This window comes from Uloborus diversus, chromosome 8, assembly GCF_026930045.1.
Source record: "Uloborus diversus isolate 005 chromosome 8, Udiv.v.3.1, whole genome shotgun sequence".
NCBI lineage: Eukaryota > Metazoa > Arthropoda > Arachnida > Araneae > Uloboridae > Uloborus > Uloborus diversus.
Window position 1 is genome coordinate 35,309,804 of NC_072738.1, and position 16,032 is coordinate 35,325,835.

The 16,032-nt window shown below is 33.5% G+C and overlaps 1 protein-coding gene across 1 annotated transcript in view; it reads right to left on the reverse strand.

The window, feature by feature from the left end:
* The window catches only part of LOC129228021 (kelch-like protein diablo), a 59,662-nt gene that overhangs the window by 13,268 nt on the left and 30,362 nt on the right, over nt 1–16,032 (reverse strand). The window contains exons 8-10 of the mRNA XM_054862648.1: nt 14,710–14,841; nt 11,661–11,837; nt 4,527–4,673 (exon numbers count right to left, since the gene is read on the reverse strand). Coding sequence (XP_054718623.1) covers nt 4,527–4,673; nt 11,661–11,837; nt 14,710–14,841 — 456 coding nt within the window. The remainder of the gene's footprint in view (nt 1–4,526; nt 4,674–11,660; nt 11,838–14,709; nt 14,842–16,032) is intronic.

Sequence of the window (16,032 nt, forward strand, 5' to 3'; positions counted from 1 at the left end):
TACTTGGCGACCAAAAGACTGGCGATATATCTCCAAGTGTCCGCCAAATTATAACACCACTTGAGTTTACATCGAAATTAACAATGATTTCCCCCAAAAAAGGGGCAAAAGACCCTTTTTTGGAGCATCTGAATGCAGTCAAAAAGGAAGGTGCAAAACTAGACACCACTAGAAGTCTACGTACCAAATTTCAACTTTCTAGGATATTCCGCTCTTGAGTTATGTGACGTATATACGCACATACATACGTACATAAGTCACGAGAAAACTCGTAATTAACTGGAGATCGTCAAAACAGATATTTCCGGTGTCTGTACGTTCCTAGGCATATATCCACTAGAGATGAGTTCGGGGTCATTTTTGAGAGCCCGGGCCCCAAAATTTGTAATCGAGCCCGCCCGAGCCCGAGTGATATCATCTCGAACCAAATCCGAGCCCACCCTCGAGCCCGAAGGAAACTTAACTGAGCCTTCTACAGTCTGACATGATCTCTCTGTTAATGAAAAATGTTACGTCCAATGTTCTTCATTAACAGAAGTTTCTAAATTTTCTTAAAATGCTCCACTTCAAATGCATTACTGTATGACATATTGCAATAGTAATCGCAAAAAAACACTATAAATAAGCGTTAATTATTTTTTGGGAGGGGGGAGGGAGTAAATTTGACATTGATTGAACTGATTTAAATGTTCCTTCCATTTTTTTTACAGTAGGAAAATGTTTATTTGCTTTAAATTTGTATGGAGATTGGCGATTGAATATCCGTGCTTGAGCCCGTCTCATCTCTAATATCCACGTGTGGTCAGGTTGAAAAAGAAAACCAACACTCATTTAGGGGAGAGCAAAATGGAAATTAAGGCCGATTTTGGAGTGAAAATTTTTTCGTGAATACAATACTTCCTCTTTTGTAAAAGGAAGTAAAAAGCTAGCTCAGTGGACAATTAACTTAAATAACGCAACAAAATACATATTTTAGATAATAATAAATTGTCAAATATTAAATGTAAAACATAGTAGACAAGAAGGGGGAAAAGGAAGACAAAAACATATTCAAAAAACTTGAGCAAGCAATTCATTATTATGGAATTTTTCAAAAAGTAATATACTGAAAAAAGGTGCCAAAACAAAGTTTTCATAACTCAAGCTGTAAGTTACTTTTTTTTTATTTTAAATTATCACTTGTAATATATTATAATAATTATTAAACAATTTTGCTGTTCATTTAGTTTATTTCAAAAAACTTTTTACCAATAACATTAATAATTTGCTGCAATTGATTTAATATTCTTATGTTTTAAGAAAAATGTTGTCAATTTAGAAAGGTTAAGAACATTTCCCTGCTTAATCTAATATTTTTTACCACCGACGACATTTGATAAAGCAGGGCTGAAAGTATATTAATATCAAGAACTTCAAAAATATCCATAAATTGTATGCATAGCATAGAAATGTTATTCAAATTGCCAGAAGTGCAAAACTCGTTCCTGCATAAGTAAGGAGTAAACTCAAGGACATATTTAAGAGTTGAAGAAAATGCCGACTGGGCCCTGCCCCTACCAAAATAAGTTTAAAACTACTCATGTGAATAGGATTTCAATATTTTTAAGCTAAATTTGGATAGGTTTCGGACCCTCCCAATTTAAATTCCCATATATGCTACTGGGTAAATTAATGACAAAAAAAGTGCAGTAATAATTTCAGTTCTTCATTTTAAGCAGAGTTTATAGTTTCATTGTTTTTCTAAACACAGTCAAACCCCGCTAACATGAACTCCCCGTCAGATAACGCTACAAATTAGTGCTAAATCAATCACTTAACACGAAGAGGATTTAGACGAATTCTCGAATAAAACGAAGAAAATTTTCAAAGTCTTGAAGAAAAAAGGGAGTTGAAAAAATTAAAACCCCATCCTTTTACATGAAATCACTTTCGAAAGTTGAAAGATCTGTACTTGAACGCAAGCGACATGGGTGGCAGCAAGAAACTTTCTCTCCTTGTTGTAAAACAATCGTGAAAATCTCGTTGTTTCAAGAAAAAACGAACTTTAGCTGTAGACTACTTCTTCTTCTTCATCAGCACAACAGCCTGGTGCAGGCCAAGGCTTTCTCCGTCTGCTTCCTCCAGGCGGTACGACACGTTGCCAGGTTTCTCCACCTGTTCACTCCCAAAATTTTAAGGTCCTTCTCAACACTATCCAGCCACCTTGTTGCTGATCTTCCCCTTCTCCTTGTACCCTCAATCCTTGAAAAAGTTAGCTTTTTAACCAGGTCCAGATCTGCACGCCTAAATACGTGCCCCAGCCATCTGATTCTATTGGCTTTAATTACTCTTAAGATGTTGGGTTGTCGGTATTTACGGTATACTTCAAAGTTATATAAACTTCTCCAAGGGTCATTTTCTTTTACTGCTCCAAAAATTGCCCGAAGGATCTTTCTTTCAAAAATGAGAAGTCTGTTTTCCTCTGTTTTATTAAATGCCCATGTCTCACTACCGTATAAAATGATCGGTCTTATGAGGGTTTTGTATAGGTTTATTTTTGTATTAATGGAAAGGACCTTAGATTTTAATTGGCTCTTTAAGCCAAAGTAGCATCTATTTGCCATCAAAATTCGATTTCCGATTTCAACTTTAAACTCATTCTTACTGGTAATAAGTGCACCCAAGTATTAAAACTGGGTGACTCCTTCAAAAGTGTAGTTTCCAATATTAAGCGGCTGCACATCTTGTATTCTAGTGCTCGCAACCAAAAACTTAGTTTTTTCCTCGTTTACAGTCAAGCCCAATTCCTTGGCAGCGCTCTCAAGGGCAACAAATGCCTCGATCACATCCTGTTTTTTTCGCCCAACGATGTCGATATCGTCCGCATATGCCAATATCTGTATAGTTCTCTGCAGGATTGTGCCTCTAGTGTTGATACCTGAGTCTTGTATAACCTTTTCAAGGGCTAAATTGAACAAAATGCAAGACAGAGAGTCTCCTTGTCTGAGGCCTCTCTCTGTATAAAAGACCTCTGATGGCTGTAGACTACACTTACAGTAAAAAAGCTTGAATGAACAGTGACATCTTTACCAAGTGGCTGATAAACCTAGATTTAAAATCCCATCATGAAAAAAGAAAAAATTGTACGATTCTAGACAACTGTTCTGCCCATGTAGAGGTTTAAGGTCTGAAAGCAATAATTTGTGTTTTTTTACCTGCCAATACTACAGCGAAAATCCAGTTTTTCGATCAGATGTTTGAAAATGCACTGTCATAGAGAAATGCCCCTAATAGCCATTGCCTGCTTCGAATTACTTGTGTTTCTTACTTAAATTATAAATATAAATGCTTGTGTGCACATTTTTGTACACATGTAATTTGGTTCTATTTTCTGAGTCATAAAAACAAAAAACTTGTCTGCTTACACAAAATCTGGTAAACATGGAAATCGGTTAACTCAAAATTCGGTTAACACGAAATACTTTGGCATCCCCGTCGAATTCGTGTTAACGAGGTTTGACTGTATATAAAAAAAAACTCTTTTATAATAATTAAAACATTGCAGGATTTTGTAAAACTCAGCTCAACATTGTTGAACAAAGTGCTAAATAAATTCCCACCCCAGGCAAAAATTAAAAAAGTGCAGTAATAATTTCAGTTCTTCATTTTAAGCAGAGTTTATATTTTCATTGTTTTCCTAAACACAGTCAAACCCCGCTAACATGAACTCCCCATCAGATAACGCAACAAATTAGTGCTAAATCAATCACTTAACGCGAAGAGGATTTAGACGAATTCTCGAATAAAACGAAGAAAATTTTCAAAGTCTTGAAGAAAAAAGGGAGTTAAAAAAATTAAAACCCCATCCTTTTACATGAAATTACTTTCGAAAGTTGAAAGATCTGTACTTGAACGCAAGCGACATGGGTGGCAGCAAGAAACTTTCTCTCCTTGCTGTAAAACAATCGTGAAAATCTCGTTGTTTCAAGAAAAAAAGAACTTTAGCTGTAGACTTAGTAAGGTTAAGGAAAGTAACAAGTAAGGTTAAGGAAAAAACACTTTGAGGTCCAAAAAAAAAAAAAAAACCCTTTAAAAACCTGATTTTTTAATTCCTTCTGTGGAGTACAAATGCTTTGCACGAGTCAGCTAATAAAAGACTCATTTATTTGCAATAAATTGGTTGACAGTTAATAACTGGTTGATACAATTCCACAATGCCCAAATCACAGCTCTCTTTCCAAAAGACGCTGCATAACTCTTGAACACTGCATTAATATTGTACAAAAACTTCTTTTTTTAAAAAAAAAGAACTAGATGTTAATAATAAAACTACAATGTTTCATAATTCTAATGACTGACAAGATTGCAAAACCTTTAAGAAAGGCTAAAAATAGCCAATGAATATTGGTACAAAAGTCTTATTGGTATAAAAGCCTTAATAGGTTACATTGCACTAAACTGCTCTTAAACTCTTGAGCAAGACGCGCAAATGGAAACATCAATTTAACAGCTTGCAGTTAAATTTTGACTAAAATAAATTATCTTACCTATAACAAAAATTAAATTGTTCACTACACAAGCTCTTGATCCAGATCTTGCGATAAGCATTGGGGCCATGTCTACCCAAGCATTGGTTACCGGGCAGTAACGTTGCACTAAATCTATGCCATCACCATCTTCTAACACAGCGCCACCTTAGAAGCAAATTTAAAAGTAATATGTTAATATTATTTATACACGATCTTTGAAGGTATACAATCTATTTTTTTTTAATTAAAGAGAAACTACTAAAAGACCACCTTCATTGCCATATAAAATCAGTCATAAGGGAAGGTGTTTGCTTAATAGAGTAGTTTTTCAAAGAAAAAAATATTTACTTAATTTAGGGAAAAAAATAAGATGAATAATCTTTACAATATTGAAAGCGTTAAAATTCAATTAAACTTTTGTAAAAGAAGTATTTTGATGGATTTAAAGTAATGCAATGATAATGTGCCAAACAGTAAAAGAGCTAATTTTAGAGAAAGAAAACCAGGCTTCAACTGTTAAAATCCAAAAAACAACAAAACAACATTTTATCATTATATTTATTAAATTAGGAGTTACAATTTTAAAACTATAGCATTTAGAAACACACTTTTAGAAGAAAACTCAATAGTTCAAGAGGGAAATGGTGGAGTCTCACTGTCTAAAAACCAGCATTTAACCCATTCCATGACCAGCCCGAAACCCCTTAACGCGCATGCTGCAGATAACGAACGGAGTTGCTTTTTGCTACGTTGTAATAGCACTTTTTTCCCCATTTTGCTATCGGGATTTTAATGTTGTTTTTGCTGTTCAGCTTGCATTCGAAAATCGCTTCGCTTTATTAGTTTTTTAGCCCTGAATTAAATAGTGCAATAAAATACAAGGTTGCTAATATGTGCTGAAATATTCCTTAAATTTACACAGTACATTACGGGAAAATAAACGATAGAGGATAGGACAAAAAGCAATTATTTTTATAACACTAATTATTTTATTGAATTATTATTATTATTATTATTTTTTTTTTTTTTTTTGCTTTTATCCCAGTATATCATTTTTTTTTTCTTTTTATACACTTAAGAAATCTTAAGAACTGTTAAATGTAAGATGATCTGTCTTTCAAAATGGCTCAACAAAGCATTCTTCAAACAATGGACTGATTGATCCAACCTGTGAGTTGGACCTGTTGAATAGACAAAACGCTTTATAACTGTGGGAATGATTTTCTAAGAGGACAAAAAGTATTCTTCGGTGCCTTTTGATACATTGTGGCTCTTCAAAACTACCTATACACACAGAGACTGGTCGGTTCTTTTATCCTAATTCCGATGACTTTTAAATCCCTTCTGAGTGTCCAGATATCAGTTGCTCAAGCGTGGGAAGTATTTTAAAGATAAATGCTTACAAAAGATCAAAACTTGCGGCTAATCCCCTATTTCCCTAAAGAATACCTTTGTGCATGCAACTAAAAGCCCCCAGCTGAGAGAGGAATCGGCCTGGGCGGATTCCCTAAGGAGGTGCCCCCCTTGGTGTCTTGTGGTCAACCCTTCCGCATTATTTTCGTACAACAAAACAGTTTGAATCAGAAAGGAATTTCAAAGCAAGCTTTACTGCTTGTACTTGGGAACATGTCTGCAGAAGAAAAAAAAAATAAAATTTTGCTTGAAATCGAGTCGGATTGTTTTTCTTTTTTTTAAACATACTTGGATAAATTTTAGTTAGTTTCATAGGATTATTTACTAATTAAGGCAATTTGATTATTGAAAAGAAACCAAATATTTTGTTTCTATTCTTAAAATCTCATAAAAAGGTTCAATTAAAACATTGGAGCTATTTTAAAACAATAAATAAAATCTGAAAAAGAAAGGAAGTTCGTATGAGTAGAGCGAAAAGAACTCAAGATATTATCATTTCATTTGTACTGTAGTATATATTTTATGTTTTGCATCTATTACCTATAGTCAATGCGGTCGTCATAACTTTTGTTTGTGAAATTAAAAATATATAAATATTCAAAACTGTATCACTAAAAACCCATCAAAGGGTGCCGCGAATATAAAACGTTATAATTTAAGTTTGAAAATATCATGATTTAAAAATGAATAAATATTAAAAAATAATAATAGTATACAAATAACTAAAAAGCGTAGTAACACATTATAATATTTAAAAAAAAACATACTCGTACAAAATTAAGATGTGTAAGATAATTAAAAAAATAATAGTGTGTAAAATAAATTATAAAATTTGAGGATTATGAACAATTTAATGAAGGTTGCTTGGGTAAGAAGGTGGATTTTTGATAACAAGAAAAAAATATTTCTGTTTCTTTGCTTTATTCAGGCATAGAAATATTGGTAAATGTGTAAGGAAATATTTTCACACTTGTTCATCAGGAGTTCGAATGCCAGAATGCTAAGAAACAAAGCTTTCACGAAAAGATAAAAATATAATGCCTGATTATTTGAAGCATTATACGTGTCCCATCTAAGAGTAATTGAAAGGTTAATATCGGTATACGCCCAAAATGTCGCGGCCAAAATGTCGCGGGACAAAATGTCGCGGCCAAAATGTCGCCGGCCCAAAATGTCGCCGGCCCAAAATGTCACCAGTCCAAAATGTCGCCGGTCCACAATGTCGCCGGCCCGAAATGTCGCCAGTCCAAAATGTCGCCGGTCCAAAATGTCGGCAGTACAAAATGTCGCCGTCCCAAAATGTTGCCGGTCCAAAATGTCGCCGGTCCAAAATGTCGGCGGTCCAAAATGTCGCCGGTCCAAAATGTGGCCGTCCCAAAATGTCGCCGGCCCAAAATGTTGCCAGTCCAAAATGTCGCCGGTCCAAAATGTCGCCGGTCCAAAATGTCGACGGCCTAAAATTCGCTAGTTCAATTTGTATGAAAAATTTAAATGTACGTCGATGCTTTCCAGCATAAAAGTTGCGAAAGAATATTAATTGCCTTTCAAAGTAAGTTCCTTCAAAAATTCCAAACGTTTTCTCCTGTCTTAATTTGTAAACATCAGATTAATTCCAGAAAATTAATAGTTTTCAGAAAAACATACGTTTTCTGTATACTATTACAAACGTAAACATGTGAAAGGCTGCTGCAACGGAATTCTCTTTCTCGTTTAATCTGATTAATAATAATACTCAAGATGTAACATAAAGGAGAAAGATGTAACGCAAGGATTCAGACCAAAAATTGGTATGGAAGTAAAACTAAACTATTCTAAACGCGAATGAAAGAATAGTGAGGCACAATTTGAATATGGCAAGAGAATAGGCGGTTTGTATTTTTTGGCGTAATGAAGTAAAAACAAATAACTCCTTCACTCTAGCATATTATTACGGTAGCGACAGGTCAGTCATTTAGGGGATCAGGCGGAATGGCCCTCGACTTTGAATTTTTTTTTATATACAAGTGGGAGTGGTTTGTATAGCAATCTTATGAAATTTGCATTGGTTATACATACGCCCGTTATCCTCCCTCTCCCCTTTCACTGGAAAAATTCGAAATCACGGGCCAGGGTGGAAATAAAGTAGAAAAGTATCTTAATGAAATTTAATTTTCTCATAGATTTATCAACATTACCCTAAGAACTGTTAAAAAAAAACTACGTTTTCAGTGAGATATACGTTGGTTAAAGTAAGATCAAAACTGCCGTGGGAACTTCTATCTCTTATGAGTAAAATTCTGAAATTACGTCGAAATGTTCACCATCAAATCTTTTGAAATCCATGAAACCCGTAACTGCTAAAACAGGTGTCTTACACTCAGATTTTTGAAAAACGACTCTACGCGATGACAAATATTTTCAATTCTCAACATTCATGAAATTTATATATTCGATAGAACATCAAGGGACAATTTCAGAACAGCTATTTTATTGAAGGTTTTCAAGAGGATACTTTCATGCATGCGAAGTAGCGCTTGTCAGCTAATCACACTTTCCAATTTTAAATAGAAAAGAAAAAATTTCATAATGTAGGGTGAAATAACTGATATCAATGAGATTATTCAGTTCAATTTTGACCTAGACTTATTTTTAAAATGAGTTTCAAAAAGTAATAGTTCCAGCTTAATATAGCTTGGTAATTCAGAAAGAAAAGAATATTGATAATAATAATAATAAACAAATAAGTTTTTCTCTCTCAGAAAAAATTGCTGTTTTAATTAGTGAATTTTTACTACGCAAATTATATAAGAATGCAAACTCAGTTTTTATTTAACACTCACGCTAGTTAAAGTGCTACAAAAATGAAAGGAATACACGGCTAATTTAGATTTTATTGATATCATGCTCAACCTCTCATATATAAATTCAGTATATTTTTCATTGTTTATTTAATTACACTGACTCATGTAAACGATTATGAAACTCAACTTAGAACGAAAATAAGGCTTGTTTTCGTTTAATTTCACTTGTATACTACATTTTTGTATGAATCCTCGCATTACTTCTTGAGATATAGCAGTCACATAAAACGATAAAAATTATTCAGTGATCCATCCTTTTGGGATGACTGAAGCCAAAAATAAATGAGCAACTCGCCCTTTAAGATATACCTGTAGACCAAATTTTGTCTTAACCCTTGTACAGTAGACCCTCGTTTTACGCGGGGGTTATGTTCCATGGAAATGCTGCGTAAATCGAAACCGGGTAAATTGAGACCTAATATTAGTGTCAAAATAGGAATTAGGTTCGGTAGATTAAATACTTCATTCTAGTGATGACTAATTGTATAATAAGTTTAATGTGTACTTATATCAATTTTTATGCACAATATGCATAAAGAAAACAAACTAATTTCGTGTTCTGTTTATGAAGAAGAGCTGACTATGATAGTTTTTTGGTAGTCATTACGAATTTTTCCTCCAATTCTTTGCTTAGCATTAACTCATCCATGATCACTTGCGTCATTTCCATGATAGAATCTTCTTTCACTAACAAATCAGAAAGATCATTCCTATTGTCTACGGATGGTTCGAAAATTTTCAATGTGAGCGTTTTTGGTTGTGTGTCACCGGAGTCGGTATCCGCGTTGGTTTTGACCTCCTTTGTCACTCCTAAAAGCTTTTCTTCCAGTGAGTTCTGAGCTGTGTGAGTTTAATCACTTTACTTCTGATGGAAAAAGCTCTGGAACCAATCGCATAAAATGTCTCCAAGGACCCAAGTTCGATTATTAGCATGCCAAAATGCAGTTAGTTACGTGTAATCTGCAATCTTTAGGAGCTTGAGTTTTGAAAGAGAGGAAAATGTTACCTGTTTGCATTGCCGCATCTGCGTAAAACCGAAACTCATCTGCGTAAATAAAATAAAGGTGTCAAATTTTCAACCGCGTATAATCAAAACCGCGTAAAATAAACCCGCTGAAAACGAGGGTCTACTGTATTACTTTTTGAGATATATCAATCACAGATAATAAAAAAGAAAGGAAAAAACATTCGATTGCTCCACCCTCTGGTGTTATTGAGTCCAAAATCTGTCCCCCTGCTGCTTCCTAACATTTTATTTGATTCCGTTCATCATTTTTTGAGCAATGACAGTCACGCATATTGATGAAAACGTTCAGTTACTCCACTATCTTGAACGAATTGACGCAAAAAACCACGCAGCCCTAAATCATATATGGGTACTTGCGGGTATCGTTCGAATTCTTACAACAGGTTTTGACGTAGAATGTCCCCAAAAAATCGGTCACATACAAACGCACACTATTCTTGAAGAAAAGTTTAAAATAATTTAGCAAACCTCAGAACTGAACGTCGTCAGAACGTTTTACAGTTGGTAGATAGCGAGTCACAAGAAATAAGATAACGTAACGCTTGTATTCTATTTGTTTTCTGAAAAACAGCCGAGAGTTGCGAATCAAAACGGAATAATCTTTTTAGAATTTATCATGAAACTCAGTTAGTCCAGTCTCATTTTTAACGGAGACATTCATTAAAGGCAGTAACCATTTATTCTGCAAACTTGGTGTTAAACATCAATTTTGTACATTTAAATTTTTCTTACAAACTGAATAAACGAATTTTGGCTCTACAACATTTTGGACAGGCGACATTTTGGCCGGGCGACATTTTGGCCCGACGACATTTTGGACAGGCAACGTTTTAGCCCGGCGATATTTTGGATCGGCAATATTTTGGCCCGTCGACATTTTGGACCGCCGACATTTTGGGCCGGCGACATTTTGGACCGACGACATTTTGGGCCGGCGACATTTTGGACCGACGACATTTTGGACCGACGACATTTTGGACCGACGACATTTTGGGCCGGCGACATTTTGGACCGACGACATTTTGGACCGACGACATTTTGGACCGGCGACATTTTGGACAGGCGACATTTTGGATCGGCAATATTTTGGCCTGGCGACATTTTGGACCGGCGACGTTTTGGACCAGCGACATTTTGAACCGGCGACATTTTGGCCGCGACGTTTTGTCCCGCGACATTTCGGTGGCGACATTTTGACCCCAAACCGTTAATATCTTAGTAAAATAAAATAATTTACAATAAATTTCGTGAAATACTATGAGTTACATCCCTTTTGTCTAAGGAAAAGAGCTTGATTACCGCTCCCCTAAAAGCACCAGAACCCAACAGAGAAGCGCAATAACAGGGTTCTGCCCCTGGAAGGATCGCCGACTCATATTCGGCCGAAGCAAAAACTGCTAGAAACGGCGTGACGACACAGGATCGTCGAAGGCAGTTAGGAACCATTTTCTTGCGACGAGCCTGAATCGGCCGGGGCAGTTTTAACACAAACTGCGCTGTCGATCCTGTATCGGCCGGGGCAAAGAATAGGTTAATAAAAAAGAAAATTTGTAATTTTATTTAGTCATTTATGGGAGTGGTTGTTTAAAAAGAGGAAGTTGCTTTTAAAAGGTTCGAAGCAATCAAATTACTTTTAAAGGGCAGTTTGAGTACTTTCAAACTAAAAATCCCTTTTGAGTTATGATATTGAACTAGTCTTTTGAAATTCCACGATTTTTTCACAACTTCAACAACATAAAAACATATTCATACAGATAAACCAAACATATTTTTGTTTTTACCAAACATCAAAAATTGCAGCTAACATATAAAATGTAGATAAACAAGCCCGGCAAATTAAAATAAATTAAGTTAGATAATAGTAACATTAACCTGTAACATACAAGTGACCTTCATGGCCAACAGCTGCAGGACTAGTAAGAGAGATTTTCATTGGCGTAACATATTCCCAAGTATTATTATAGGGGTTGTATCTCTCAACGCTGTTTAATCGTGATAAGCCATCCCAACCACCAATAGCATAAATGTAACCATCCAGAACAGCTAAACCTATAAAAAATAAAACAAGAAATAAATATTTCAGAATTATTGAAAGTATCTTAACTATTTAAATCTTTTGTTACATTAAGTGATACTATGGAATCAAATTTGCAAGAAACTAGGAATAAACACATTAAAAAAATAATAATGAGTAGCCCTACAGATCAGATGATATGATTGATACATCTCTAAAATTACATTCAATACTGGAGAAAATCTAACTAAGCCTGACTCTTAATATTCTGGGTTCTAATCTTGATGTTGCAGTCACTGCTTTGATAGAAGGGCATAATACCTAAAATTCACAAGTTTTCTAACAAAAAAAGAAAATTCTGATTTTTTATTCAATACATAGACATAAGGCAGCTAGCTACCTTTAGAAATTCTCTAAGACACTAGCTCTCTCCCAAGCTCCTGAGTTCCGCATTGAAAAAAGTTATGACAAAATACTTCCTTTGGCACATTATAGTCTATTGAGACACTTAAGCTATTAAATATTAAACAAATAATAAAATAACGAAAGATATTTTATGTAGTGTTGTTTTTCCCCTTCTTAGAGTCCAGGACTAGTGTAATAACCTCTGAGAGTAGATTTCTAAAAAGAACTTATTTTAATACTATTCACAGTAAATTTTTGCTAGCCACATGTATCATATGCATTATGACTTGAACACAATGCAGAAAAAATGAATTTTTTTTGAAATAATTAGTTTCTAAAATTCTTCCTGCATACGTTAAAGGCAAAAGCTATAAAAAAAGATCAATCATAAAGGTATGATCAAATAATCTGTAAATTTCCCTTTTCATTAAACTTCAATAAATGTGATAAAATTGTTTTGTATGTTGTTATATTTATAATGTGCACAGTAACGGATTTTTTTTAGGGCGGGTCCAAGGGGGCCGGGTTCCTCCCAAAAGGAAACATTAATTTAACTGTTTCATTTATTATTTTTACATGATTTCTCTATAACTTTTTTTTTTTTTAGTTTTTTAAAAAGAACACAAAACACACACACACCATATTTTGAATAGAAGCATTTTTGTTTTCTAAATAAGTAATACTAGAGTCAGAGGCCAGAACTGCAAAATGCATTTAAGTCACTGGTTTCTTCACTAGTTTCTTTGCAAAAACCATGATATTAATTGAAATGGAAAACAGCTTGTGGTACCAAAATAACACCTCAACTGTATCATGGCTTTAAGAACTAATCAGTAACTGCTTTGAATTTTGCAAAAAGGAATAGTTTCTGAATTCCTCAATAAAACTTATATGTTACGAAGCTATGATTTTCTTAATTACATACTATTTTATACTTAAAATATAAATTGATTTATAAAAACTCAAATGCTTGCCCTCGTGTTATAGTCATTATGACACTGTTCCTAATTGAAACTGTTCGTTTTATGGCATCTTGGTGATATTATATTTTGGATTTAGAGTTTAATACGCTTGAAATGTTAAAGATATTTTACGTCCACATACAAAGCATATTAGTGCATAATATTTATGTACCTAAAAGTAGATTAACTGGCTTTAAGTAAACCTTAAAAAAGCATTTAAAAATAAAAGTCATAAAAACTTGGTATGAAACATTGTATTCAATTTCAGGGCCCCCTCCAAAAGTTTTTTCTGTATCCGCCCCTGAATGTATAATAATAATCAAACAAAAATAACAAATTCAGTTTTTATAAATATATAAAACATGACATAAGTGATGTTTGACATGACTTTTTAAAAAATCATTATAATAGGACGTATACATGATTCCTATTAAACTTTTTTTTAGTCATGTTTGAAAAAATATGAAAGTTTATTCATCATTCCATTCACATTTCTTTTTAACAATAAAAAAACTGCATTATAATAGAAAATACATATTCAATATTATAAAAATAGCAAAAACATGCAAAAAAAAAAACTTTACAAACCAACTCAAAATAATTCACAAAATAAAAAAAACCTATTCATTTTAAATAGCAATGTAATGAAACTTAACATTAGTAAATAGTATGTTAGAAAACTAGAAAAATTATTTTTTTCTTACCTGTCAATTTTTATTGCTAAAATACGTAAACATAGAATTTAAAACAAAAACATTCACTGTTAACATTTCATTAACAAGATACATTGATTGATACACTTTGTACTACAGTGCAAAGTATCGATGTATGAGTATCAATACATTTATTCACAAGAAGATACTTAAAAATATACTTTTTATTTGTACTTATATAACAAACAATCAAAATTAAAGAAATACTGGAGCAATTATTAGTTACATACAGATGAAGTTACACTAAGGAAGGAATTTGGAGGCAAAAGCCTTCTTCTACTAAAATATCATATTTAGCATGTTTACTCAACTTTCAAATTATTTCTCGCTTTTACTAAACTAGCTAACCTATGAAAATAAGTAAAACTAGCCAACCTATGAAAATAAGTATAATACCACTGCTTTTAGCAAAATTTACTGAAAAGAAGTTGGGTAAATTTGATGACGGTTAATTTAAAAAATAATTTCAAAATATGCTAAAAATTTGAGCACACATTTTACTAAACATCTGATGCATTATCAAAAGTATTGAATCATATCATTAATAATAGTCACTTTGGATGTCCGTTAAAATAAAGTGATAAATTATGCAGAAATTTTTTTTATGTTCTTTAAATTTGTCAATTTAAAAAACCCTGAGTTACAGGATTTCTCATTAAAAAGTCAGCAGAATTCCAGGGTAGCCCCGGAAAACTTTCACGAAGTTCTCAACAAAAAGAATGCAAGCAAATATGTAGTTTAAAGTAACAAACATATGTAAGAGATACGAGGACAAATTATTGCCATACAACATTAAATTTTAGTAATGAAAATATAAAATGTGTAACCTAGTTCAGAACGCTCCATCATCATAGAGGCCATTTCGTGCCACTGGTCAAAAATTGGGTCATACTTCCAAAGGGATCGACTGGCAGTACCATCAGGATATTCGCCTCCGGCTACATACAAAACGTTTTGACCTAAAATCAAACAAGTTGAGTTTGCTTTAAGATAACAATCAAGATTAGCCACCTGGTGATAAGGTTTAAAAAAAAAACCTGGCAATTAAAAATAATGGCATCACTTGCCACCTAGTCACCATTCTTTTGAACACCATCTGTATTATCATTAGTATCTTCTATCTCTGAAAATTTCATCCTCGCAACATATCTTCACCACAAGTAGTATAGCATCTAGTGCCTTGGGAATGTGGTGGTCTGACAATGCCCATAGCAGAGAACCAATCTTATAAAATTTGTAATGATCGTTTCCAATGGCGGCGACCCCATGGGGCTTAAGGGGGCCCGAGCCCCCTCAAAAAAAATTTTTGAGGGGCAGAGCCCCCCTCCCAATAATTTAAGAAAATTATTAGCTGTTTAATGCTTTCTAAACTCAAATTTGTCTTAGTATTTTTTATTTTCCTTGTTTGAAGATAGTTACCTTGTAAAATACATTCTGTAATGAGTTAAAACAAATAATTATTATTACGGTAAAAAGCAGGTTAACTGAAAACGAGTGGTGTGGATTATGATAGTGTTATGGTGCTGCGAGCACTTAGAATTTTTCCCAGTGTGCGAACCTGCGGATCAAGTCTGTCCAATCAACAACGGAGCAGAAGCGATTGAACAACTTGGCTGTTCTTCATAACCACCGAGATATTTTGGATGAATTGAATATTCGATCAGTCGTCGACTTCAAATTCAGTAATCTAGTCAGGTGGTCGACATTTGCACCTTTCTAAAGACAGCCCTAATATTGGTGTTTAGAGCAATTTTAAAAATCTCTGTAAAATAGAGAATTAACTACAGGCAGAATGTTAGATTTAAAATTTTGAAATATTAGTACTATTTTATTACCGTATTACTATAGTACTGCATTAGTTATTTTCAAATACTTAAATATTTTTAGTGTATAAGACCCTATAAAAACCGGCTATTTACATACTATATTAACTAATATTAAACACATTAACTTTGGGATATTATTTTAATTTAATGAACTCTGAGCCTTATTCGAAGCAAGTTTAAATGAGTTATTTCACTTATTAATCAAAGTGCGGCAGCAATATTTTATGATTCTTTTTTAATGATAATTTAAGATTTATTTAGGTATAATTTCAATCCTTTTATAGATAAATATTCACTGTTCTGTAATAGTCTAAAAACAAAGTT